This window comes from Trichosurus vulpecula, chromosome 5 (assembly GCF_011100635.1).
Source record: "Trichosurus vulpecula isolate mTriVul1 chromosome 5, mTriVul1.pri, whole genome shotgun sequence".
Lineage (NCBI taxonomy): Eukaryota > Metazoa > Chordata > Mammalia > Diprotodontia > Phalangeridae > Trichosurus > Trichosurus vulpecula.
Genome location: NC_050577.1, coordinates 197,516,093 through 197,542,933, shown reverse-complemented (window position 1 = coordinate 197,542,933; position 26,841 = coordinate 197,516,093). Strand labels below are relative to the sequence as shown.

The window sequence follows — 26,841 nt, the reverse complement described above, 5'->3', positions numbered from 1 at the left end:
AGGACACTGAGGCAGAGAAGGTTAAGTGACTTGGCCAGGATCACACAACTAGTAAGTGTTTGAGGCCAGATTTGAACGCAGGAAGGTGAGTCTTCCAGACTCTAGGCTCAGTGCTTTGTCCACTGCGCTCCGTCCACTTGCACCACCTAGTTGCTCTTGTCTTATTGGAAGGAACCCTAAACTCCAAGTCAGAAGACCAGCGCTCAACTCTGAATTCTAGTACTTACAATGTAGTGTGACTATTGACGAGTCATTTCCCTCTCTGGGCCACAGTATCTTCATCTGTAAAATGGGGTGGAGGAATAGGACTAAATAAATTATCCTATCTAGCTCTAAATCTGGGATCCAATAAATTATAAATTATTAAAAAAAATTACAAGGGCCCAGACATGAATCTGCCTGAAGTCACCAGCTAGTAATTGGCAGAGCCAGGATTCAATCTCTGGTCTTAATTCTACCTTCTCTCATTTGAAGGACAACTGAAAAGTTGTGGTTTTTAGAAATGTGTTTAGACAGCCTGTCATTCTTAAACAAAACAAAACAAAAAAAACAAACTGTGGCTGACAAAGGTCTACCCCAAGATCCCTTGTCTAGAAGGTACTTGATGAAGGCTGCTGACGAACTGTATTTCTATTTTTGAGTTTTGTTCTGGTCTGGACCTGGGATTTCATTGGGGCAGGGATCCCCTTCACTGCTTTACAACATACAATCTTTGAGAGTTACCTGGGGTGCTAGGGCTTGCCCAGGGTCACAGTGGCGGTGTTGGGAGAGAGGTGAGAGTCTTCATAACTCACAGGCAAATTCTGTCAGTTAGGTCCTGGTGCCTCTACTTTGGTTGGAGAAACCAGCATGGTTCAAACATAATGGATCTGTTGGTTATAAATGGCAAACAAAGGCAGAGCTACGCCAGCTAGAAGGGTCCAGGGGTGCTGGAGAATATCCCATTTCCTCGGCCAGCACTGTCCCTCCCAGCCTACACTCAATGGCAGAGAGAGGGTATGAAGCAGAGAGGACACACAGCAGAGTAAAGAGGATAGAACAGCAGGGCCTGGAGTCAGGAAGACCTGAGTTCAAATCCAGCCTCTGACGCTTAAAAGCTATGTGACCCAGGGCAAGTAGCTTAACTTCTGCCTTGGTTTCCTCATCTGTAAAATGGGTTGTGAGGATCAAATGAGATTTATCAAGTGCTTATCACGGTGCCTTGCACCTAGTAGGTACTTTAGTAAATGCTTGCCTGCTTCCTTTCGGAAGTGCCACAGTACTTGCACCCTTCTAACAACAACAATAATAAACATTTATATAGCTTTTACTTTGTGCCAGGCACTGTGCTCACAGCCATCTGCTGTGATTTGCTCAGGGTCACCCAGCTAGTAAGTATCTGAGGCTGGATTTGAGCTCAGGTTTTCCTGACACCGCCGGCCTCAACGCTCCATCCACCGCGTTACTTGGCGGCCCCATAACGAACAGCTTTAAGGTTTGCAAAGCACTGAACAGATATCATCTCAGTGGCTCCTAATACAAGCTGGGAGAGGGCGGTGCTATTATTATCTATATTTTGCCGATGAGGAAACTGCAGAAGTGGTTCAGTGACCGCTCAGGATCACACAGCTGTTGAGTGGGAGGCAGGATTTGAACCTGGGTCAGTGCAGGTCCAGGCCCATCCATCCACTTAGCTTCCTCTGCCTACAACACACCACCTTTGCACCAAGAGGTTGCAGTAAGGCATGAGTGACTGGCTGGCTGCCTCTACCAGAGCCGACGGGAGAAACACTCTGGCGTTCGTTACTGTTCTTCAGACTTGCTCAACTTAGAAAAGCCATCGGTTTCCTGAGCTTGCTTTGCTGCTCCTTTCTCCATGGAACTTCCCTCCCGTTTTCTATCTGCTCCTTTGCCTGGTCTTTTTTACTGCCCCATTCAGAAAATGGCTCCCTTTGTGACATTCTCCCAAGGTAGTGCAAAGAGAAATTAGGTTGATGGTTGGTTGAACCAGGTCCCTCACCCTGGTCCAGACAATATAATAGGGTCATTTACATTTTATAATGGGGTTGAATGTCTCATAGTTTCTGACATACATGGTACCTCCCATTCACATTTCATGATCACAAAGGAGAACTCGTACCTCTCAATTAGCTACCTGTTGGAGATACAAAATTTGTTTTGTAAATTTACTTTTCCAGTGATATATTCAACATCTCTTTTCCCCCCCACTACCTGGCCAGCCTTTTAAGCTGGATGTGCATATTACTTTGGTCAGCAAATTCTCTACAATCTCCAATGCCAGAAACTCAAAGGAAAATATTTATTACCCAGTGATTTTTCTCCCAGGGCCCTTCTAGCTCAAATTCTATGATGGCATGCATTCTCTTAACTAAATTTAACTTTTTTTTTTTTTTTTTGCTGGAAATCCCTCTTAGAACGAGAGGTAGGGAAATTTCATTTTTCTATAACTCCAACTGCAGTGGATAGAGCACTGGGCCTGGAATCCAGAAGATCTGAGTTCAGGTCCAGCCTCAGATATTCACTAGCTGTATAACTCTGAGTAAGTCACTTAACCCCTATTTGCCTCAGTTCCTCATTTATAGAATGGGGACACACTGGAGAAAGAAATGGCAAACCACTCCAGTATGAACGACTGAACAACCAAACCAAAAATCCAACCAGTTGTGTGTCTGACTCTGTGTGTGTGTGTGTACACATAATGTATAATTGTCCATATCAAAATTGTAATGATCAAATTAACATCGTATTCTTCCAGATCAGCTGTTAATTGGGTCTTTTTGTATCACTTTAAATATATAAATACATATAATTATTCTGCACACACATTTAATATAAAGGGAGGCAAACAGGATTCACAGAATTCTTTAAATGGAAAAAGCAGCAATGAGTTTAACATTCAGAGAAAGGTACCCAGAAAGTATTTTTCTTCTGCTAACAAATGAAAAAGCACTGGGAAAGCATTTACTCTGCACCAGGCAATGCTAAGCACTGGGGATTATAAGTACACAAAAGTCCCAGCTCTCAAAGAGGGGAAGATACATGTGGGAATGGTGGCAAGGGAAGGGAGGGGGATGTAGGGCATCATAGAAATAGGGAGTGGATCTATGCCTTTCCCAGGAACAATGGTGGCATGATGGTATTGATTTGGGGGTAGCTAGGTTGTGCAGTGGATACTCAGGAATTCACATGTGGCCTCACACACTAGCTGTATGACCCTGGATAAGTCGCTTAACCCTGTTTGCCTCAGTTTTCTCATCTGTTAAATGAACTAAAGAAGAAAATGGCAAACCACTCCAGTGTCCTTGTCCAGAAAACCCCAAAGGGGGTCATAAAAAGTCAGACATGACTAAAACAACTCAACAACAACAAAAGCATCGATTCGATGACTGTGCCAAAAGCACAAAGTCAGAAGGGCTGAGAAGACAGAATTGAATGGCACGATTGCCAGGGTTGACAACTGACTGAAATACGAAGCTTGGTCTGAGGTCAACCAGATACAATGGGTTTCTTGAGTTTGCCACTCCCATTGGCACCAACCAATCAAGACGACTGAGTGAATTAACTCTGCCCTGGACTGAAAGCATTACTATCCTCAGTGTTAGCACAGTGTATCCCTAGAAAAGTCTGTGAGAGCTGAAAGAAAGCAAGATCATAGTGGAAGATGTGCAGGTTTAAAATGTTGATCCATTTGTTTCCCATCTCTGAAAACCACCATTCCTAACAATCTAGCTTTAGCTTAAGCCATAGGCTAATCCCTCCTTCATGACTCAACCCTAGAAGTAATTTGGCACAAGCATATTGGTCTGGTAAAAGGTCTCCAGTGGTGTGCCCGAGGGATCGCTTTACTATGGATGGAAGGGTCAGGATATAGAAAGATCCTAACAGAATCAATTACTGGACCAAATCAACAAATTCCTTTGTTTTTACTATACCTGTGATTTCGTTGGCGTGTGGGAGGAAACTTCTCTGTCATACAGATCAGGACTTGGTCCACAATCACCTTACCTCCTTACCTTTAGTTCTAAGAAAAGGGATCTTAAGTAAAAGGGTGTTAAATTTAGTTTGGAGAATGCGTGGCGTCATAGATTTTGAGCTAGAAGGGCCCTGGGAGGTGACTCATCGAGGGCAGATTTAGAGCCCAGAGAATTTAAACAACTTGGCCATGGTCACACATGGTCTTCTAGAATTGTCTAGGTCACTGAGGTGACTTGCCCAGGGTCACATGGCCAACTTAAGTCAGGAAGTCCTCATCAACTCAAGCCTTTCTGACTTGACGCTCAGCTCTCTGCCTTTCAAGACGAAATATCATAGGGAAAAATGTCATCAACCTAAGTATTAAAAAAAATCAATTTCACAAGTACAAGATGGCAAAAACTGTGTCTAGACATTGGTTCATCTGAAAAAGATCCATAGATTTTAGTGCCATGCAAGCTCAGACTCCCCTAGGCTAGGTGGTAATAGTGGAGTGGATGAAATGCCAGGCCTGGTCTCAAGGAGACCCAAGTTCAAATCTCGCTTCAGACACTCGTTAGCTGTTTGACCGCTTAACTTTTGCCTCAGTTTCCTCAACTGCAAAATGGGGATAATAGAATCCACCTTACAAGGTCGTTGTCAAGATTAGGTATTTGTAAGTTGTCTAGCACAGTGCTGGACACACAGTAGGTACGGTGCAAATGCTAGCTGTTACTATTACAACGCAAATCATATCGTGGCCTACAAGAGAGCTAACGCAATCTTGGGCAGCACAGACATAATGCGCGGGATGAGGGAGGCAATATTTCACTGTCCTCTACCCTGGTCAGGCCTCATCTGGAGCATACCGGGTCCTTCTGGGCATCGCATTGTAGGAAAAGACAGTGTTGAGTGGGAAGGCAACCATAATGGTGAAGGACTTGAGTTCATTCTACGTGAGAATTGGCTGAATAAACTGGGGATATTTTTCCAGAAGTAAGGACCTGGGTGAAGGCCAGACAGGGTATTTTCAGCTTTTTCTGCTTTGGCCCCAGAGACCAGTCCTGGAAGCAATGGGTGAAAATTGTAAAAAGGTAAGTTTAAGCTTCCACGTTAAGGAAAACCTTTCTGCCAATGAGATCTATCCCCAGGCTGCTGGCCTGAGAGGCACCCCTTCACCAGAGGTCAGGCTGCTGGCCTGAGAGGCCTTCACCTAAGGTCTGGGGAACAGGCTGCTGGCCTGGGAGGCTGGCCTTCACCAGAGATCTTCCAACAAAGGCCAGATGATTCTTGTTCAGGTACAGGCTGATCAAGATGACCTCTGTGGTCTTAGTTTCTGTAATCAGGTTCAAACTGTAATTCTGTCACTGTGTTACATCAGATTGAACCTTACTCATCCGTAAGCTGAAGGGGTTGGTCCAGCTCCTTCCAACACTGATGTTCCATGATGCCCTAGCTTTCCAGTGTGAGTGGGTGGCTCATCTCTGCCTTTGCCTCTATCATGATAGTAAGTAGCTAACATCTTTTATAGATCTTTTAAGGCTTATGAAGTGTTTTACTTACATTTTCATCAGATCTTCAAAAAAGCCCTCTGAGATAGCAACTGCAGGTTCTACTACCCCTGTGTTACAGAGGACACTGGGTCTGCGAAGTTAGGTGACTTAGGTGTCAGAGGTGAAATGCGAACCTAAGTGTCCCCCGACTCCACATCCAGCATCTGCCATCTAGCCTTTTTCTACAAGCTTTGAGCACAAGGTCCCTTCACTGACGCCTCTTCTGCCCTCCCCTTCTCTTCTGCCTGCTATGCTCATCTCTTCTATTCAACATTTTTAAACTTTTATCATTGGCAGCAGAGGACAGAGCGCTGGACCCAGAATCGGGAAGATCAGAGTTCAAATCCAGCCTAGAGACTGTGACTCTGGGCAAGTCACTTAACCTTTCCCAGCCTCGGTTTCCTCACCCACCCTCCTCAAGGTTTGTAAAGTGCTTTGCAAGCCTTAAAGTGCTACACAAATGCTAGCTATTACTATTTATTGGAGGGGGTAGACTATACTAAACTCCAAAATGGCATATTGGAAAGAGCACAAGGAGTCAGGGAATCTGAATCTTTGGATAAGTCCACTTAATTTCAGTTTCTTCATCCATCAAACCATTCTGCTGGAACAGATGACCTCTAAGGCTACTTCCCAGCTCTCCAGTTAGACGAGCCCTCCTTCATCGCTCATCCCACACTCTGCCTCTCTGCTTCCTTGCCCAAACTGCTTCTCAGACTTGTTCATCCTTCCTATTCCCCCCAAAAAAGAATATTTCCTAAAGAACATGAAGAAACATGTCGATGTGAGGGACGACTCCAACAAGGCTCTTCTACTAGCCTTCTCTTACCTTACACCACCCACATACCCTGCCTTACCAGGGGCAGGCACCACCCTTTGCTGTTCCTCACGCATGACATACCATCTCCTGATTCCACTGGCTATCCTGATCTCTCCCCCACCTCATCTGCACCTCCTAGCTAAAGTTGTACCTTCTAAAAAAAGCCTTTCCCATTCTTCCTTTATCTCTGTGCCTTCCCTCCGAGATTATCTACAACTTACTCTGTACATAGCTATTTGTATGTGTCTGTTTCACATGTTATCTCTGCCCTCCTTGAGAGCAGGGACTGTATCTTGCCTTTCTTCATTATTTTCGGCACTTAGCACTATGACTGGCACATATCAGATGTTTAATAAACGCTAGCTGATTAATTTGATCTTTAACTTCCTACCCTTCCTGTACGTAATGAGGGCTGCCAGCAAATATTGATTCAGTGCCTGCATGGTACACATTCCTGTACTAGACAATGGGTCTACATACTGAAAAATGAATATGGTCTCTCTCTCCAAGCTTACAATCATCATCAGAGATCTAGTCAGTTACTTGTGAGAAATGTAGCACATGAATGAACCAAACATATTTAATGATGCCATCATTTAAAAAAAACAGAACACCGTCCCTTTACATTTGAAGAAAGCTTATTCTCATTCACATGAAAATTAATAGTAGATAGCAGCTGTCCGAAGACAAATCTTGAAGGCACTGACCTCGAGGCTGTTGCAAGGCTTGAAGCCACGTGATGCGATTCAGCCCTTGTTGTACAACACACAGAAGATATTGCTGTAAAAAGAACTCCTTTCTTTGACTTTACATATAAACAGGTACCAATTCTGATTTTATTCATCATATTAACATACAATAACGTTCATGACACAAAGTGAGAAACGCACAATTTTTAACCATGTAGCTTGCCTTGCACCCAAAAAACATTATATTCATATTCAACATGTACATAATCAGTCCACTTAACTTTTACAAATGTCCTGAAACCATTTCCAGCATTTCTCACAGAATTCTAGTTGGTTGTTCTTTGCTGCTGTTTTGATTTTATTTTGTTTTGCATCACCATCCCATATAGCACTAGCTAGGCTCTAAGGGTTCCCCTAAGAATGGATTCTTGAGCGTGAGTACCAACCATGCCACCTAGCGTTGTCCGAGTGATGCCAAAAGGCCATACTTTCAAAGCTGAAGAGCTGATGATCTGACATTAGCTATTAGGCCTGAAGGTTATGGCGTGATACCAGATCAGAGCTGCATGAAGAGAAACCCCAGGGAGAGGGTTGTGATTTGGGTTTCTGCTGATACGCTTTTGTGGTTGCTAAAATATAAAGTCCTACAAACCTTCATGAAAAGTCCATAAGGTTGAAACTACTGTTAACATTTAAGAAGTCTGACAGTTGAGACTGGGATGCGGACACCTGATTGTCCATGTACATATTATTCGTATCAATGAATGATTCGTGTCCATTCATTAACTTGAATAATGAGCAGTTGAATGGTTGATATGTATCAAGAGACCAGTAATATTACACATTCAGAGTGTCTGTCTGTGTAAAACCTTGAGAATGGGTCTGTGTCAAACATTCAAACTCTGCACATACAGAAACCAAGTGGCAGTACACTGAGCAGTTCACCCCCTCTCTGCCTGCATTCCATCCCCGTACAACACCTGGATCACCACCTGCGCTCACGAAGCCCTCACACTCATCACGCTCACGTTCAGTCATCTTTGAATCACGCCGCTCTGTGCTGGATTTTTGCAGTCACCACAGGAAATAAGTCACATCCTGGTCAAAAAAGACCTGTTCATTTCTCACCATATAAAAAACCTGAGATTTGAGTCAGCAACGAACTACCCTTGAAGAGGATAAAAAGGACAAAACAAAACAGAACAAAACAAACCAAGTTGCTGACATGAATTAAGGCTTCAAATGAGGACCACATTGTAGTTGACGAGACTCAAGCTTAAAAAGTTTAAAAGTAAATAAGTAATATCCCTCACATACTTGCCATAGTCACTTTATATTTTCAGCTGCCTGGAGTGATTGGCCATACAGTGATTACAGCTCAGGACCAAGTGCTCTTTTTTCTTGCCCCAGCTACCAGAAAACCAAGGGTATTCACTGTTGAGAATTGCTCGGGGGTGGCCATCGGCTACGGCGCCACTGTTCAGAGAAGACTACAACATTCCCCAGACATTCCTATACCTGATGCTTTGATCCTGCCTACTCTAGCCCCTACATTACTGGTAAATCTGCAAATCTAACTGAGGAAAGTGTAGGCACCACCATAGGAACCACACACCAAAAAAGAAAGGCTGCCGGAGATGCAGATACACTCTTTTTCCATCAGGTCTTTTCCTCCCCATAAATCCTCCCATAGTTTTGCTCCCTCTTCGGTTTTAAGTTTTCTTGTTAAAAAAAAAAATCCCTTAGGGTTGCACCATGACTAAACCCATTAGGAGCAGTGGAAAACATGCTGCTAGGCCAAGAACACCTGAATCGTTGCTGTTACCACCAAACACCCATTTGGTTTTAGAGAAAACACAATGGTTAGTGTGATCTCACTTTTTAAAATTCTACTTTGAACTGCTGGATGGAAGTCGACTTGCCTAACCACCCAACTGCTGTTTAAATCAGTAGAGTGCCTTATTCCTAGCTATTTAAGTGAACTACAAAATGGTTTTCAGTCTTTTCCTTCCCAAGCCAGAGAATAAACCTTTTTTTTTTAACCCACTTATTATCTAGGCCCAAGTGGAAATTTGTGCATAGACAGCTTAAATTGCCCTTAAAAGTATGACTAGCTAACTACCTATTCACAATGCTTACAAAACCAGCTACCAGAAATGGGTAGCAAGCAGTAAAAGCCCTAATGGTATTATCTGAGGTACTTGGTTTTTGCTCTTTATGAAGCAGCTCTTGCAAATCACCTAATGGCCTATCCATTAGAATGATATTTTATGTCACTGGTTTTACTGAATGTGCTTTGATGTTCAGATGGGCCTCAGTTGCAGTGAGTTATTTCTTTTGGATTCATGACTATGTTTCTGTCCCTAACAGGGTCTACCCGCCTGACCCAAAAGCTGGCTCAGTTTCAGGGCTAAGGTGCACTGTGAAAGAATTGGGTAAGAACTAACTTTTGAGAATTATTAGTAGCACAACTTGGAAATGGTGCTGTCCTCTATCACCAATAAAGCTTTCTTTTATAAGAACAAGAGGATGTGCAATTTATCGCATACGACTGCTTCATCTGTCCAGGGAAAAAAAAAATCTTAAATGTCTGCCCTTCCACTTTTAACCGGGAGAAAAATTAGCTGCTCTCCCACATGTAGACATCAGAGTAAAAGAAAACAGCTTTTACACCAAAGCCCCACTTTCCAAAAAATATCTATGTCCATACATATATTTCAGATTTACAGGGAATTTCTTTTTTCATTAAACAAGAAGATAAAAAACATCTCCAAAAGTCCACATGTCCATGTTTTCTCAGGATACTTCAATAATTTCCATACTACCCGAAAAGCTTGACTGGCTGCCTACTTTTCCTAGTTCTTCTCGTGACCTGTTCTCTGACATTATGCTCTCTCCAAATTCCATCTGGCAGCTTCTGCGTTTCAGCTGCTTTTCAAAAGGACTCTCCTCATGCCAGCTCCGCCTCGAGTCGGCTCGGTCACTCGGCTTCTGCCGCCTGCGTACTGAAAAGGCCTGGTCACTACAAGTAGGCAGCTGGCTACAGCTATAGGCCGAGTACCTGGAACTGCCCCCGTAGATGGCGGAAGTAGAGTAGAAGTGAGAAGACTCAGTGGCAAAGTACCAGCTATTGGTCAAGGAAGGGGCAGAAGCCTGGGGAGCCAAGATGTCTGAGTGCCAGCCCTTGAGGCCCAGCCCAGCAGCGGACTTGGCCAGATGCTGCTGGCTTGTAGAAAGGCCAAACAGGAAATTGGTGCGGTAGTTGTCCTCCACGCTCCCACTTCGGTGCAGCGGGGACAGGAGGGGCCTCTGGGCGGTGTTGCCGTTGTTGGTTCTTCCAGGGTGCAGCCTCTTGGTCTGACTTTCTGACTGCCGAGTACACTGGGTCTTCTCGGGGATGGTGGCTTCCTCTTTGTCCGGACTGGTCTCTGGAGTCTGTTCAGACACTTCCTGAACTGGAGAGAACTGGCATAGCTTGTTGCTTCCATCTAAAGCACTAGAGGGTTTGTAGTATTCCAGAGCATCCTCTGATGAGGGAAAGCTATGTAAAGAGGCCGCCATACTGGAGGAGTAGGAAATCGATTTGATGTCTAGCGAGAATGAACGCTTGAGTTTGTTGCTGTCTTCTAGCGTATCTGAAGACATGTGGAGTCCATTGATTCCCTGTACCAGTGGACTGTCCTCAAATGATGCTAGCTGTATGCCTGGAAGACTCACAGGGTGCACGGACCTCTGCCCCATTGTATCTGAGGTAGCAGAGTTGGTACTAATGGAGGTTTCACTGTTTGGTGCTCCTTCTGAAGCGGTAGCAACAAATTCACTGGCTTTCTCTAGGTGCAGAAGTTTAAGCTTGCTTTTTGTACCCAATGTTCCAGTCTGGTTCTTAATCTTTTTCTCATAGTCTAGCAGTTGGCCCAGAAAGTTGAAGTTTGGAGAAATAGTTGGCCTTTTTTCTTTCACAAATCTGATGGATAGAAGGAAAAATGTTAAAAACTCATACTATACATGACTTAAGCTTTTTTTTTCTTTTAAACATACAAGCAAGAATAGAAAACTTGCGAAAGGCTTCAACGAAATCAACATGACACTCTCTAGATGACAACTTTGGAAGCTAAAATGTATTAAACATAAATTGAGAAACCTTAGCATAAAGAACGTTCCTCTTCAAGGGAAAAGCTTTAACACATTAATAGCCACAGTAGGGCCTTTGAATGAACACCAGTGGGTGATACTGGACATCATGGTGCCTTCCTATGCAATAGGAAAAGAGTATCCAACACTTTGACCCAGCAAGACCACTTCTAGGGCTGTATCCCAAAGAGATCACACAAGTGGAAAAAGGACCCTCATGTACAAAAATATTTATAGCAGCTCTTTTTTGGTAGCAAAGAATTGGAAATCAAGGGGATGCCCATCAATTGGGGAATGGCTGAACAAGTTGTGGTTGTGCTCTAAGAAATGAGGAGCAGGCAGACTTCAAAAAAACCTGGAAAGACTTATATGAACTGATGCTGAGTGAGAGGAGCAGAACCAGGAGAACATTGTACAGTTATAGCCACATTGTGTCATGATTAATTTTGATAGTCTTGGCTCTTCTCAGCAATGCAAGGATCTAAGACAATTCCAAAAGACTCATGATAGAAAAAGCTGTCCACATCCAGGGAAAGAACTATGGAGTCTGACTGCAGATGGAAGCATACTATTAATTGCTCTCCCTTTTGTGTTTTGTTTCTTCTTTTTCGTAGTTCATTCCATCAGTTAGAATTCTTCTTTGCAACATAACTAATGTAAAAATATGTTTAATGTGAATGTAGAGCTTATATTGGATTGCATGCTGTCTTGGGGAGGAAAGGAGGGAAAGAATATATGGAACTCAAAAGCTTGTGGAACTGAATGTTACAAACTAAAAATAAATGAATAAAATGTGCTTAAAAAAAAAAAGAGTGCCCAGTCCCTTTAAGCTATTGTGCTAGAGGAATTATGTTCAAGGAATGATAGTTTAACATTGTAACTGATGTAGGAATCAAGTCTCACCCAGCAAGGTCCTCCTACCATGATTAGGAGCACCAAGAAGGTTCAGAGAGCCTACGCACCATCGACACATTTGGTCCTGGCATTGGCTCACTGGTCCTTCTGTTTCACCATGTGATTCATCAGGGGGCTTGTAATCATGTCGTGAAGGCATTTCAGTGTTTGGGATTTTAATTAAAGAAAAAGAAGGCATTAAGTTGTCCAAGGCATCAAGGGCACATTTCCCAACTCATCTTGGTACTCAAAGTGACTTGATCAGAAAGCTTGTGAACTACTGCTCAGTTTGAGCCTTTATACAGGGAATCCTCACTAACACCAAGTTTGTCTAAAGGATAAAACCGGTGAGAAGGAAAGAAGAGAAGCACTTAAAACAGTAAAAGGCTCAAGAAGCTACCAAAACCTTCCTATGGCCTTTTTATGTCAGAGGAGGTGCAATTTCTTCAAAAGTTAATACAGATATAGAAATAGCTTGTTTTTTTGAATAGAGAAAACTAAGGAAAAACAATCACTTGGAAATAAAATAGTTTGAAACAAAAGAAGAGATCCAACCAACTGGCTGAACATTATAATTTAGTAGCTCTAGTGAGACAACAGAATTAATGTTTTTCTCTTTCATAAATGGACTTCAAAGCAGGACAGAAACAAATAGAGGACATTCACACTGTAATTTTCTCCATCAGTGGCTATATGTAATTTCTCACCTTCGTGTTTATCATCAGTGTGACAGGAAAGAACTGCGCTGCCATCAGCCTGTGCCCACCTGGTCTGGTATGTAATTCCAATAGTTTGTACCATTTTTTCTCGCTGACTATTCTCCTGGAAAGCCTTTATATACTGAAGTCCAAACACGGTCCCCATGAAGGTTCTCTGGGATCACACCTTCCAGCCCTGCCTACTACTCACTCAGTCCCTAATCAGAAACTGGCACCCTACATTTTGAATGAAGTAGTAGACAGCAGACTAAAAAGACAATTTATCAGCAAACGAGCTTTGAACTACTGTGTTGTTGGCAAAAACTGGAGTGTGTGCCCCTCAGTGATAACGGCAGGGCTCAGCATTCAGGTGTATCATTCAAGCTCTAACCTCCAACACTGCCCAAAAGTCGTTTTCTCATCCCTTGTAGAAAGGGAGTCACATCAGGTGTCAAGAAAAGGGCATGTCATGAACAGTCTATCACATACATATCAGATGTTGATTTTAATGGATTTTGAAACCCCACAATTATCTTCCCTTGATCTCAGTAAGAAATAAACTGGAGTAACAGTGGATGGTTTAATATGTGTGAAATTCATTAAATTTCGTTGGAAACAAGTTAATGTTGAATAAATGCTAAGTAATAAAAACGACATCTTTCCCAGTTTTTGAAGGATCACATTTGAATCCACAGCAACTAGTAAAGAGCATTGTTGAAATGATCAAGGGTCACATTCGTTGCAGTGGCACTCAAATAACACAGAGTGATCTAAAGCAAGGTCCCCGCCATGTTGGACAGCCACCCAGGGAGACTCCATAGAAGGACATGGACAAGAGTTGTACCAGATGTTGTACTAATAGAGGAAATAACACATAGCATTGAGATTACAGATCCAATTAAGTGCTATGGACGTATAAACATTTGTATTTCACTGCGAGTAGTCATCACTCTCCTTTATACAGTGCTTTTACGTTTCCAATCAGCCTCTAAGGGGGTAGATTGTGATGTGATGAAGGTCACGCAGTTACTGAGTGGCAGCTTAGGTCTTTAAAACTTTCTTATCTTTCTACTTAATTCTCCTATTTTTCATAGAGCTGTGCCACAAGAATCCGTAAGAGAGGCAGCTGGGTGGTGCTACGGATAAAGCACTAGGTCTGGAAGCAGGAAGACATTTAAATCCGGCCTGAGACAATGATTAGCTGTGTGACCCTGGACAAATCACTTAACCTCTATTTGCCTCAGTTTCTTCAACTGTAAAACAGGGATATTAATAGCACCTATGTCCCAGTGTCTCTGTGAGGCTCAAATGAGAAAATACTTGTAAAAAGTGCTTAGTAGGCACTTAAATGTTTATTTCCTTCCCCTCCTCTCCCCACAAAATGAAGTCACTTCTATATCCTTACCTGTAGGCTTCATCTAAGGACATATCCATCCTTTTCATGATGTAGGCAATAGCAATTGTGGCAGAGCGAGAAATTCCAGCTAAGCAGTGCACCAACACGCATCCGTTAGAGGCTTTTGCTTTCTCTGCACAAGAATCACATTCAAGAAATGTCACTCATACAGGCTTTTTGCAATGAGCAAGCAACATTTGAATAAGAAAACAGACCTCAGAAGAGTTAAGTGATTTGATTTACACTCTAGTTTACCCAATTCCCTATTTCAGTGCTTTTCCCAATCGTTCCCAATCCTAATTTTTTGTCCCTGTGCTGTCCTACCCCTCCACTCCCATAATCTCAAAGGACCATTATGAAATTCTCCCAAAATCCATTTAAATATTCTATCATTTTAAGGAAGCACATATCATGTTTATGTTGTGAAATTAAGGTCATCAACTTGAGTATGTTGACAGAACTCTAAAAAGATTGATTTGAGAATCATTTCATTAGACTAAGTAGTAAAATGCTTAAAACTTAAAAAGAAACCATCTTTATTCAGTCGGTTCACCTACTTTTCCATAGTATTTTAAAGTAGTTCTGCTCTGTTTTACAATTTTAGTAAAAAAAATATATATATAGTACATGTCACTGGTAACAATAAATGGAAACTAAAGAAATCCTCTCCCTTGGGGGTTTAGTAGAAAAGTAAAAGTAAAGTTATTATCTCATCACAACAGCCTTCTATTTGTACTGAAGTATTAGGGGCCAAGATGTTTGAACTGTTTTGCTCTTGCTGCAACATATATGGCTTAAAGCATTTCTCTATGTAAATGATGAGTATTAAACCATGCTTTCATGAGGAAGACATATCTAGGGACATTATGAATGACACAAAGCAATTTACATTTTGTGGAAAAGTACTAGAAACAACCCCAAATCAGTAAAATTAAAAACAAGTTTTATTATCCAGTGTTGATTTCCAGGGAATAAAATTATTCCCCCTTTACTTAGGTTTTAAGGGATATTATGCCCAGTGGGTGATCATCTTGACCAGATCTGCAGGACAATGAATGACATAAAGAGTTGACAGTCAGTAAATTTGGCTATGCACATAAGGCTAAAAAGCAAAAACACAATCCACTTTGTTTATATGTAAGCACCTCCATCAGTCTTTTAAAAGCAGTTCATTCATTACTTAACAAAGCCTTTATTGAGTCCTTCGTAAGTATAACATATTGTATGAGGTCTGGGTGATAAGAAGAAATAGAAGATCTTTAAGAATTTTACAGCTTGACTGTAGGTACCAAGCTTACACGTATAAAACAACCAGAAAATGATGATGAAGCAACATAGGGCCACTGCAATATAACATATGTATTTAGAAACATCCCTCCCCCACCACACCCAGCCCCCACTGCCATGATACCTTCTCACACTCTTTCAGCTAATGTTCCTCTTTTCCTTCACAACACTCATCACTCATATTACACTTTTCTTAGATTGGTCTTCCCTTGTTTCTTGTGTTTAATTCTCATTTTCTCAGCCTGTAAGGCCTTGGACAAATCACTTTATTTCTCAGGACTTCAGGCCCTTCATCTGTGAAATTTTTTTTCAGTCATTTTAATCATGTCTAACACTTCATGACCCCATTTGGGGTTGTCTTGGCAAAGCTAATAGACTGGTTTGCCATTTCCTTCTCTGGTTCATTTTACAGATGAGGAAACTGAGGAGAACAGGGTGAGCTGCCCAGCTAGTAAGTGTCTGAAGCCAGATTTGAACTCAGGAAGACGTGTCTTCCTGAATTCAGGTCCAATACTCTATCCACTGCACCACCCAGATGTGATTCCATGTCCAGATTATAAATTCCTTGTGGATTAGAGGCTGTCTCTTATACTTCTCTTATATTGCTAAAGAGTCTAACTGAAGGTACAGGTATCAGTTAAGGTGTGCAGTAAAATACCTACTGATTAACTGGCTGATTGGTACTGAAAACTAATCATCAAATTAAAATGGGGTAGTCGGAGAAAGGCCTCACAAAGACCTTTAAGAGAGGGAAGTGGTCAACACAAACTTGCAGAAAAGGAAGCGGTCAGTACAAAGGGGTATGCACAGTAACAAGGGGAATGGGAGGAGCTTGAGAGGATATATAGATTTAGCTGGTGCAAAAGGCTACTTTGGGAAGAAACCAAAATATACAAGGGTTCAGAGGAGCTTGTTGAGAGGCCTTGGATGTTAAGCTGAGAACTTTAGATTCTGTATGATAGGTAGCAGTAGGGAGCCAGGTGATGTTCTTGAGTTCTCTTCTTTCTTGATGAAAACAAAGGAGAAAAAAAATGAAGGTGGAAGGAAGAGAAAACTCACTGGAGAATTCAGGCATAAAAAAGAAGCTGAAAAGGACAAAGTAGCTGGAAGGGGAAAGTAGGTAGGATCAGGAAAAATTTTTTTAATACTACAGAGACTAGTGAATGCCTGAAGTGAAAAGGGGAGGGGGCATGTGCCAGATCTCAATTTTCTGAGTGAAAAAACTATAAAATTATACTTTATAAATTATAGTTTTATAAAATTATACTTTACAATACTTAATTATGAAATTATAAAATTATAAACTTAATTATAAAGTTATACATTATAATTATAAAATCATACTTTCCCTATATACATTTCCAGATAGATAAATGTTAACATATTCACATGTATATAAAGAGATACATACATACATACACACACATATACACACATATATTAAAATACACATACAGACACACACATATACACACATATATTAATGACCTACATTTTGGAATCACAGAATTCCAGTTGCAAGTTACAGTTAGCTCAGAGCCCATCTAGGCTCAACCCTATCATTTCATAGATGAGAAACCCACATACAGGGAGGTGAAATAACGTAGCTAGCTAGTGGTTGAAGCAGGCCTGAAATCTGGGTCACCTAATTCCCAATGTTCTTTCCACTACATGTGGTCTACACGGCCTCCCAACGAGGCATAATGAAAAGTAATGATACCCTACATTTGAATACTGCTTTACATCAGATTTTGGAAGTCGTTTTACTTTAAGATCACCAGCTAACATGACCCAGATCCTAAGCTTCCCTCAACAAACATTTACATTTCATAAAGAGCGATGGGGCTTATTATTATTATAAGGCCATGTACATATGGCCCCATATAACCACCATAGATTAGAGAGGACGGTGAGCAATTATTCGGTGAATTCAGGCTGGATTTTCAAAAGTAGGCTGGATTTTTTTTGGTTGTGAATTACATGTGGGGGTCAGAGTAAGATTAGGGTCACACAAAACACTGAAAATCTATCCACAGATAGTAGAGATTGTTTCTTTGTTACTTAAATCCTTAAGGTACATACAGCACTGTATAATAGATAGTAGGTGCTTAATAAATCCGTTTTGATTGATGGATGGCCCAGAGCTGAAAAAAGAAATCCTTGTAAAAACAATACAGATTTTCCTTTGTAGGAATATAAAGGGGAAAGGAATTAAAAATTTCAGGGGGGAAAAAAGTGAGTATTGTTTCTATTCTACCAGCCACTCAAAAGCTTAGAACACTAGGACTTACATGGAATTAATTAATTAATCCTGCCTCAAAGGGAGATTCTAAAACCAAAGCTGAAATTGAAATTAGAGTCAAATTATCTTGAAACAATGTGTTATGAAATGGGATCCTCAACCACTTCAGGTACTTAAAAGCTTTTAAAAAAGTAACAAAAAAGCATTAACTCCGCGATGTGTGTGCTTAGGTACATTAGCAGTACGGTAGGTTGTAGTTTGCTTGATTTGATTTTTAAATTGTCTGAAAATTATCTAATTGATGAGGTTTCAAGGAACTGAAGTATCCCTAAATCAGAGGTTCTTAACATGAGGTCTTTAAACTCATTTTATTTTTTGGAACTTATTTTGAACTCATTTTACACAATATTTTGATAAGTGAAAGTTCAATATAACTGGTTTCTTTTGTAATCCTGTACACTTTATTTTATGTTTAAAAACATTCTGAGAGAGGTCCACAGCCTTCACCAGACTGCCAAATGGGGTTATATCATTAAAAAAAAGGTTAAGAATCCCTGCCCTTACAGAAGATTCAGATTCATGGCAATTTCAGAACTTCAAAAATAAAAAAGCTTAGAAGAGAGTCAGATTCTCAAAAAAAGAAAAAAAAGGCGGCGGAGGCAGGGGGGAGTCCCATTTCCTCAAGGAAAAGGACAGTAAGTTTGGTCTGTAGTTTATAAAGTTTATTGTTGTGCTTTTGGAAATGTTTTACATGACCTCACTTCTGACTCTTTACTGTCTCAGGGAGGGAGAAGGGGAGAGAAAGGGGGAGGAATAGAATTTGGAACTCAAAACTTTTAAAAATGTTTTAACATGTAACTGGGGAAAAATAAAATATATATTTAAAAAAGAAAATAATTCTCAGTCTACGGAAACTAATTCTAACTGATTTGTGATGGCTTAGAGATTGAAGAAGTCCTAGACCATATTCCAGACATGACTCACCATGCCTATTAACAACTAGACCCCTAGGCTAAGTACAATTCTAGAAATGTCCTGTCAGCAAGTAAGGTTCACAGACAGTAAAGCTCTGAAATCACACTGGTCTCTGTGGGAAAGAATATAGTCCAGGTGAAGGAAAAATCCCTTAAAAAATCTTTAAAAGGGATCGATTACATTCTTTGATTGAATTGGAATTTTATTGTTTCTAAAACTGCTTGAGATAGGTAGGAGGGTAGGAAACCTTGTTACACAGTGATTTCTATTATAACATGCTTTGTTAGGATCTGACCCTGTCCTGAAAAAAAACAGCTAAGTTAAATGAAAAATTAAATATTTTTATTTATAATTTAATTAATTAAATTATGAATATACACACACACACACACACATATATTCCTTTTATCTACTACCAGTTCTTTTTTAAGTTCCCAAAGATAATTTTTTTAAGAGTATTAAAAAAAATTCATTCCCCAAAGCCTTACTTTCAAGAATACTTGGAAAAGCAGTATCACAGTGTTCTCACTGATGGGAGAGTCAAGCTAGCTATCACATCACAAGGCCAATCCCCCAGGATTTGTGTGGCACACACAAATTTAACCTTTGACCACTAATGAGGTAAGCAGCATCATGTGGTTTTTTAGGCTTTGTGAAGCCCTAGAATAGGCTGCTTTTCCCCCTTGTTTTCCCTCTGAAAGACAACCACCATTTAAAAACTAAGCCAAAGAGTCTGTCGATATTAGCTGAGCTACTTACCAATGAAATCAACCGATTTGTCTAACCATGGCAAAATTTTCTCACAAAAGCTGTCATTCACAGGCACTCGCAGGAAGTGAGACTCGGGGATGAAGTCAGGTTTTGGACAGGTATTGCTGGCATTTAATACATAACCAATCCCATTCTGTTGCATCAGCTCCTACACAAGGACGTCAATTAAAGATATTCACTGACGTGATCAGTTTGAAAGAGGGTTGTTTAAAGCAATGATTACAATTATCCTTGGAAGAATTTTAGAATTGTAATTATCTGTATTCTATAATTGAAACAGAATTCATTCAATTAGCGAAATACAGGTTCAAATGGTGTTTTTCAAGATTAAACACCGTTACTGTTATGTGTATTATTTTCACTGAAGATGCACACATGTAGTGGAAAAAAAAAACCCTTTAAATGTGTCTTCACAGTATTAAATTATACTCAGGCAGATGATACCTGTATACCTTGAATTAGACATTCTCTTCAATCTCCTGCTCCCAGTCTGACCATACTGGTGGCAGGCTGGATAGATGCTTTCAGGGATGGAGAGACGCAAACCAAATATCAAGGTAGGAGCTTCCATCCTCAGTTTCCATGTAACTTTCTAGTTCAGAGTGATCTTCCCAAGTTCCCTGGCCTGGATTTTTAATACAATCTTACAGTCAGGATACAGGTTATTTCAGACATATCCCAAGGCCCTCAATCCACCTTCTACAAAACCACCAAACTGATCCTCCCCAAAGCATAAATCTGACCATGTCATTTATCTTACTCAAAACTTCCATTTGCTTCCTATTTTCTCTAGGATTAAATACAAAAATCCTTAGGCTGGAAATAAATAACTCAGAACTATAGGGGTAAATATGTACAGAGAAAAAAATGAGGAAAAAAATGCCAAACAGCTACTGTGGGTTAAGCTGAAGTAGGTACCTACCTAGGAGAAATTAAACTCTACTCTCATTTTCACGATACTATAAGGACCCAAATAATAGGAACTAGCATAGATGTTTGAAAACAGTAAACTGACCAATAAGGAATTTAGGGCCTATGAGAGAAAGTCAGTCAAGTCAATAAGCAGTTATTCAGTGATTACTAGATGGAGGTACACCCTCTCAGAAATAATTACCACCTAATAAATAGACTCTAGGGATCCTTTGCATTTAAAACACATTATGAGGCAATAGGACAGTTGGATGGTACAGTGGATGGAGCACTGGCCCTGGAGTTAGGAGGGGCTCAGTTCATATTTGGCCTTAGACAGCAAGTGGCTGTGCAACCCTTTGTTGCAGTTTCATGATGCGTTGGGGTGGAACCATCTCAAAGAATTCAGTGAGACCACCTCTAATCCAAGTATAGCTATTACTGAGATTGATGCCTCTCATGAAGCGGGCTAAGTTCCGAGAGGGACCAGCCACTTCAGAGAAAGCAAGATGGATTTTTATGGAGTAAAGATGTAATTACATAATAGAAATTAAGAATATTAAAAAGGCAGGAGAGATATGTCAAGAGATTGGGTTATAGGGGAGGGGTCCCTTCTGTGGTTTATTGGTTAAACATCTTGGTCATGCTGCCCTCCAATTGGCTAGCTATTGTGTATTGTGGTCCTACCTTGAGCTAAATGGATGATGTGATTGTGTTTGAGTACAAGAACACACTTGTTCAAATATGCGAATTGGAACTGAAGGCAGTGGTTACCTAGGGGCAGTGGCTATACTGGGTCTGGGGGCCTGAGGTGTGGTTAAAGCCAGATTGTGTGGTTAAATCAGGACTTGCCTGTTATTCAGTGGGGCCCATAAAGAAGTCAGAATATTGGGGCAGCTTTATTAGGATTCCATCACCTGGGCAAGTCACTTAACCCTGTTTGCCTCAGTTTCCTCATCTGTAAAAATGATCTGGACAAGGAAATGGCAAACCATTCCAGTATCTTTGCCAAGAAAATCCCAAAGGAAGTAAATAGTCAGACATAACTGAAAACAACTGAAAAACGAGGCAATGAATATAAAATATTTTGACATAGAAATGTTCGTTATTACTAATATTTTCCTCGATGAGCTGAAATGATGTAAAGTTGAATCTGATTTTTGCATAGAAACATTATTATAACAGGGTCTTATGTTACATCTGATGTGTTACCTGATCAGAGCTGTATGTATCGGCACTGAAGGTTGACAACTGTTTAGGGTCTATACCATGTAAGGTGGGGGAAGGGGAACAATGAGGACTTATTTTTTTTAAACACTTTAGTATTTTGATGGTTGGGATCTCATCAATATAGGTAATCCGTCCACTAGTGCAGACAGCAACCTATCCACATTTTTAAAATCACAAAATCCCATTGTTGGCAGGGGCCTCAAAGGTCATCTGGTCAACCAGTATCTTAACAAATAGGTCACTTTGAACATCAGCAGAGCAGAGAGGACCTACTTCTTCCAAGGCGCCCAATCCACCTTACCACAGCTCTAAGCCAGAGGAAGTTGTTCTTTAGATCAAGTCTAAAAATAGTTTTCCAACATCTACTCAGTTGTCTTAGTTCTATCTTCTAGGACAAAGTAGAATGAATCTTAAACCCTCTTTTTCATGGTAGACCTTCAAATACTTGAAGACAGCTATCATCCCTCTCACCCCAAGTCCCTATCTCTTCCCCCCCACCCAAATTCTTGCATCATGCTTTTAAGTTTAATGCACATGATTTAACTTTTTCTCCATCACTTTCTTAAGTTTAGACCCTTAACAAAACAATGAATTGAGCCCTGATTTGTAGCATTCATGATCTGTGACACATAAATGCTCGCACTGAAAATTTAACAATCAGCTCTCAGCAGTTTGAGCTGGTTCCAGCACACCTGTGCTTTCAACCTTTACTCATGCTGCCCTCCTCTGGTCACTACTCTCCAGTTATCAATGTCCTTTCAGAACGTGGTGCCCAGAGCTGAACCCCGTACTCAAGATGTCTAAGGTCTAAGGTCAGGATATACACAGGATACACTGCATCTCTCTGGTCCTGGTAACAATGCCTCTCTTAATGTTGTTTAAAACAGAATGAGCTTTTTAACTTCTCTTTCCTGAGAAAATTAAGGCCATCCAATCAGGGCTTCCTCTTCTCCCCATCTCTTCATCTCAAAATCCCTTGATATAGCCTCCCACTCTCTCTAATAATGAGGGGGTCTTTCTCCTTACCAAGGTCGGCCCCTCTTACCTAAGCCCTTGATCACTAACCCCACTATCACCTCCTCCTCTCTCTAATCTTCAATTTCTTTTCAACTAGTTTCTTCTCTGCCTTCAGAGATGCCCAAGTCTTTCCCTCCCATCGTTAAAAAATAACCTTCCCCTTCATGATTCTGTCTCACTTCCTAGAAAAACCTATCCATGGACATGCTATCTCCACTTTCTCTGTTCTAACCCTTCAACCCTTTGCACTCTTGCTTCTGACTTCATAATTCAACTGAATTTTTTCTTTCCAAAGTTACCAATGATTTTTTTAAATTTAATTTTTTCAATTAATGAAATACATATTCTCTCCCTTCCCTGACCTTGGACTAAAAAATGAAAACAAGACTCTTGTAACAAGTATGTATGGTCAAGTGAAACGAATTCTCTCACTAACCATGTCCAAACTAATGATCTCTTAAATTGGCAAATCTGATGGGTCTTTTTTCAACCCCATTCTTCTTGAACCTCCTTCTACCTTCAACGCTGTTGACCAACCTCTCTTCCTGGCTATTTTTAACACAAATGTTCTTCCAGCAATACCAAATAACTGTGAATCTTAGAACAGCACAATTGCCAACATTTTTAAATATTAATTTTCATATATATTTTTATATCAGAAAATTCTATTCCTCATGGCACAATGAAGATCTCTTTACAAATTCTTTGTAATTCTTTCATATTTTTACCCCAATAAATCAATAGGCAAAGCCTGACTTTAATCTGAATCACAAAATTCACAAGCACTCTGAGGATATTTTAACAGACATCTTTGAGAAGATGGAGAGATAAAACAACTTGACAGCTTTCTGAGAAAATTATCAAGGGATGCTTATTTTGAGGCCAATTTCTTCTCACTGAAAATTTTTCTTTAATAAATTTGTGGCAGAAGTCAAATTATGTGTTCCTACTTTTGTTCACAATTAGGCTATCAAAATAGTCTAGCTGACCTGTCATTAGGCATATACCATGTGCTACAAATGTTCTAAGTAATGAGAGAGGTTCATCAATTAACTAGCATTTATTACTCAACTACTGAATGCAAAGCACAGTACTAAGCAGTGGGGACCCAACAGTACACATCACTGATGCTAAAGACAGCTCGTACATATGTAAAGAGTCTTAGTCTTTGGAGCCATATTCTTAATACTGTTGTCATATCCCTTTCTATGATAACGCCATTCTTTCTTTCACCACTCTTTCTTTTTATGAAGGAAATCTTAAATGTATGAAGGTACATCCTGAGAGAAGAAAATCCAATAAACAAAAATTTCAATTTACAAAACAGATCAATAGGAAAGAGGTTATTTGTTCCACAAAACAATTTTTTTTTTTGCTTTACAAAAACATTCACCTTTAAATCATAGCTCCTCAGTTATATTTAAATGTTTCTTGGAGGCAGCAGGGCTGGATTGGGGAAGAGGGAGAATGAGAGGCTAAAATTAACTTTCTGAAGATTAAGCAGATAATAAAGCATCTCTGTAAGCAAAATGTAACTCAAGAGATGGAAGCTAATTTATAAAATGATTTATTTTATGTTTGTTATATGAAATGAGAAATGTGTTTGTGTGTACATACACACACACACACACAAATTTAAAATGACTGAAAAATCACTACTTATAGTGAAATATGGCTTGGTCTCAATATGTGATCTCAGCAGCACAGCAGAGTGCAAAGAACAATGACCTTTGAGAGACCTACCTTAGAATCCGGGCTCTAACTGCTAACAACTAATAAGTATTAGTTGCATGACCATCATTTAACCTCTCAAGAGTCTCAGTTTCCTCGTCTGTAAAATGGGGATAATGTTTTACACTACCTTCATCATGAGATTTTCCTAAATAAGGCTTTTCATAAGCTTTAAAAGGCTATCTCAAAATGGCAGGTTTTTATCATCTTTCCATTCCTCCAAGACAGGCAGAGTGGCAGGACAGACAGAGGTCTGACCTTGGAGTCGGAATTTCTAAGGTCAAATCTGTGTAACTATGTCACCAAGTCACTTAACCCTTTGGTGTCCTAGGAGACTCTCTAAGACTATGAGTCACAGAGAAGGTGCTGACCTGTACTGATAAAGGGAGTTTCCACACCATTACTTCCTTGCACTGATGAAATCACAGGTCTGACAAGTCCCTTCCCCCAAGAGTCTGTCCATCTACTCTTTTGGCTGCATCTGTCTAAATGTGTTCATGCAGCTAGGCAGCTGTCTGTATGCATATATTTGTATGCATCTATATCTATATCTATATCTATCTATCGGTAGGTATGCATATGTATGTATGTTAGTGGTTTATGATTCTGGAGCCAGGCAGAACCAGGAAAGAACTTGGGGTGATTTACTTTATGTGACTATGGAAAGACAGATGGTGATGCAATGGACAGAGTGTGGGACCTGGAGTCAGGAAGACCTGAGTTCAAATCCAGCTTCAGATACTATCTGAGCAAGTCACATAACCTCTGCCTGCCTTATATAGATAATACGATATACAGATATCATATCTAATATAGATAATAATACAGATATAGATAACAACGTAGATATTATATGTCTATATTAAATAGAAAACATAGATACTATATAAAATGACAGATATAGATAATATAGATATTACAGATAATACATAGATAACATAAATTATAGATATAGATAATATATTATTGTATACTATATTGTATATAAATAATTCATACTATTATATAAGATACAGATAATAATAGCAGCATCTACCTCCCAGGGGCATAATGATGATACAATTCGATAATATTTTTCAAAATTAAAGTACTATATAAATGCATTTTCTTCTCCCTTCTCCTCCCTTTTCTTCATTTATTATTTTCTGGTCCTGAGCTAGGCAGGATCTCATCCATGTAGGAAATTCCCACTCCTTCCACAGATACTTGTCAACAATGTGTCTATAAATTATAATCTTAGGAAAAGCTGCCTGGGGCATTGAATGATGAATGAATTTGCCTGTGGTCACAAAGACAGTATGTGTCAGTAGCAAGATGACAACTTGAATTTTCCTGACTTCAAGGGCAAGAGTCCGTTCCCTACTCCACAATGCTTTTCCTGGGTCCTAGTCAGATATAGATATTAACAAGCTCTTACTAAAAGGGGGCATTTAACTCACAAATGTATCTGATGATTATTAAGCATCTGATACTTGCATCGGCATCGCCTCATGCACACAAATATGTGCCTAAGGACCGAAACAGCAGCCATTATCTTAGGATAATCAGCAGGGTTCTAGTAGGAGGAGGCTGGAAATGTAAAGGAGGGAAGATACAGATCACAGGGTCAAGGGAAGACATGGGGGAAGGCCAAGTGGGCAGACAGAGAGAGGCTGAAGGTAAGAGGCTTGCTCCAGAGGGCCAGCTTTAATGTGGGAGGGGCTAGGATCAAAGGCAGAATCAAATTTCTTCACCTTAGAAAAGAGAAGGGCCATGTCACAGCATGAGACTGGAACAAAAAGGGAGAGGGAGTGTGGTTTGATATATGGGGAGAGTGGATAATAGATTGCCTCACACATCTTAAGAGAATAAGAGGGGAAATCATCTGCTAATAGGGAAGGGGATGGAGGGTGCATTTGAGGACTGGAGTAAAACCAAGAAGGTTAAGAAGAGATGCCCTGGGGGGTGTAGAAATACAACAGGATATCCCAGCAGGCAGAAGTAGGAGCAGTGAGTAGTTGCAAAGAAACAAATTTAGGCTTGATGTTAAGGAAAAATGGCCCAACAGTGAGAGCTGTCCAAGAGTGGAAGGGACAGCTTCAATTGGTTACTCCTTAATGGAGATCATCGAGGAAAGGCTGAACGGTTACTTTTCAGGTAGAAAGTGGAGTAGAAGGAATCTCAGTGTGGCACAAAGAACCTGGACAAGTTAGCTTCTGTGGTATCTTCCAATTCAGATTCTGAGTCAATCGCAGATGATTATAAGGAGTGACGTGTAGCAGTGAGGGCCTAATTCAAGTTAAGAAAACCTGAATCTGTACTGCATCATCATCGCCTTAGGCACACAAGTGTAGTGGATCCAGACCATGTATGTGACTTTTAGCAGCATTCCTTAAGAATAGCATTTGTATTAATGCTGAGATAAATACCTGTTATATTTTATTTCTCTGAATCAGAGGGAGTCTTCCAAGCAAACTAATAAGGATAAAAAAGAAAGATACCAATCAAGCCTTTTCTGAATTTTGGTCAGGAAAAAATTGGCCTGTTTATACCAACACCCAAAGGCTT

General features: G+C 40.3%; 2 protein-coding genes across 4 annotated transcripts in view; one reads left to right on the top strand and one right to left on the bottom strand.

Moving 5' to 3' along the window:
• Positions 1-26,841, top strand: part of BORCS5 (BLOC-1 related complex subunit 5) — a 135,625-nt gene that overhangs the window by 81,876 nt on the left and 26,908 nt on the right. The window lies entirely within an intron of this gene.
• DUSP16 (dual specificity phosphatase 16) overlaps positions 6,891-26,841 on the bottom strand; it is a 101,976-nt gene continuing 82,025 nt past the window's right edge. For all 3 annotated transcript variants that reach the window (XM_036758353.1, XM_036758355.1, XM_036758354.1), the window contains 3 exons: positions 19,396-19,555; positions 14,142-14,265; positions 6,891-10,977 (listed from right to left, as the gene is read on the bottom strand). In XM_036758353.1, coding sequence (XP_036614248.1) covers positions 9,810-10,977; positions 14,142-14,265; positions 19,396-19,555 — 1,452 coding nt within the window. In that variant the 3' untranslated portion in view covers positions 6,891-9,809. The remainder of the gene's footprint in view (positions 10,978-14,141; positions 14,266-19,395; positions 19,556-26,841) is intronic.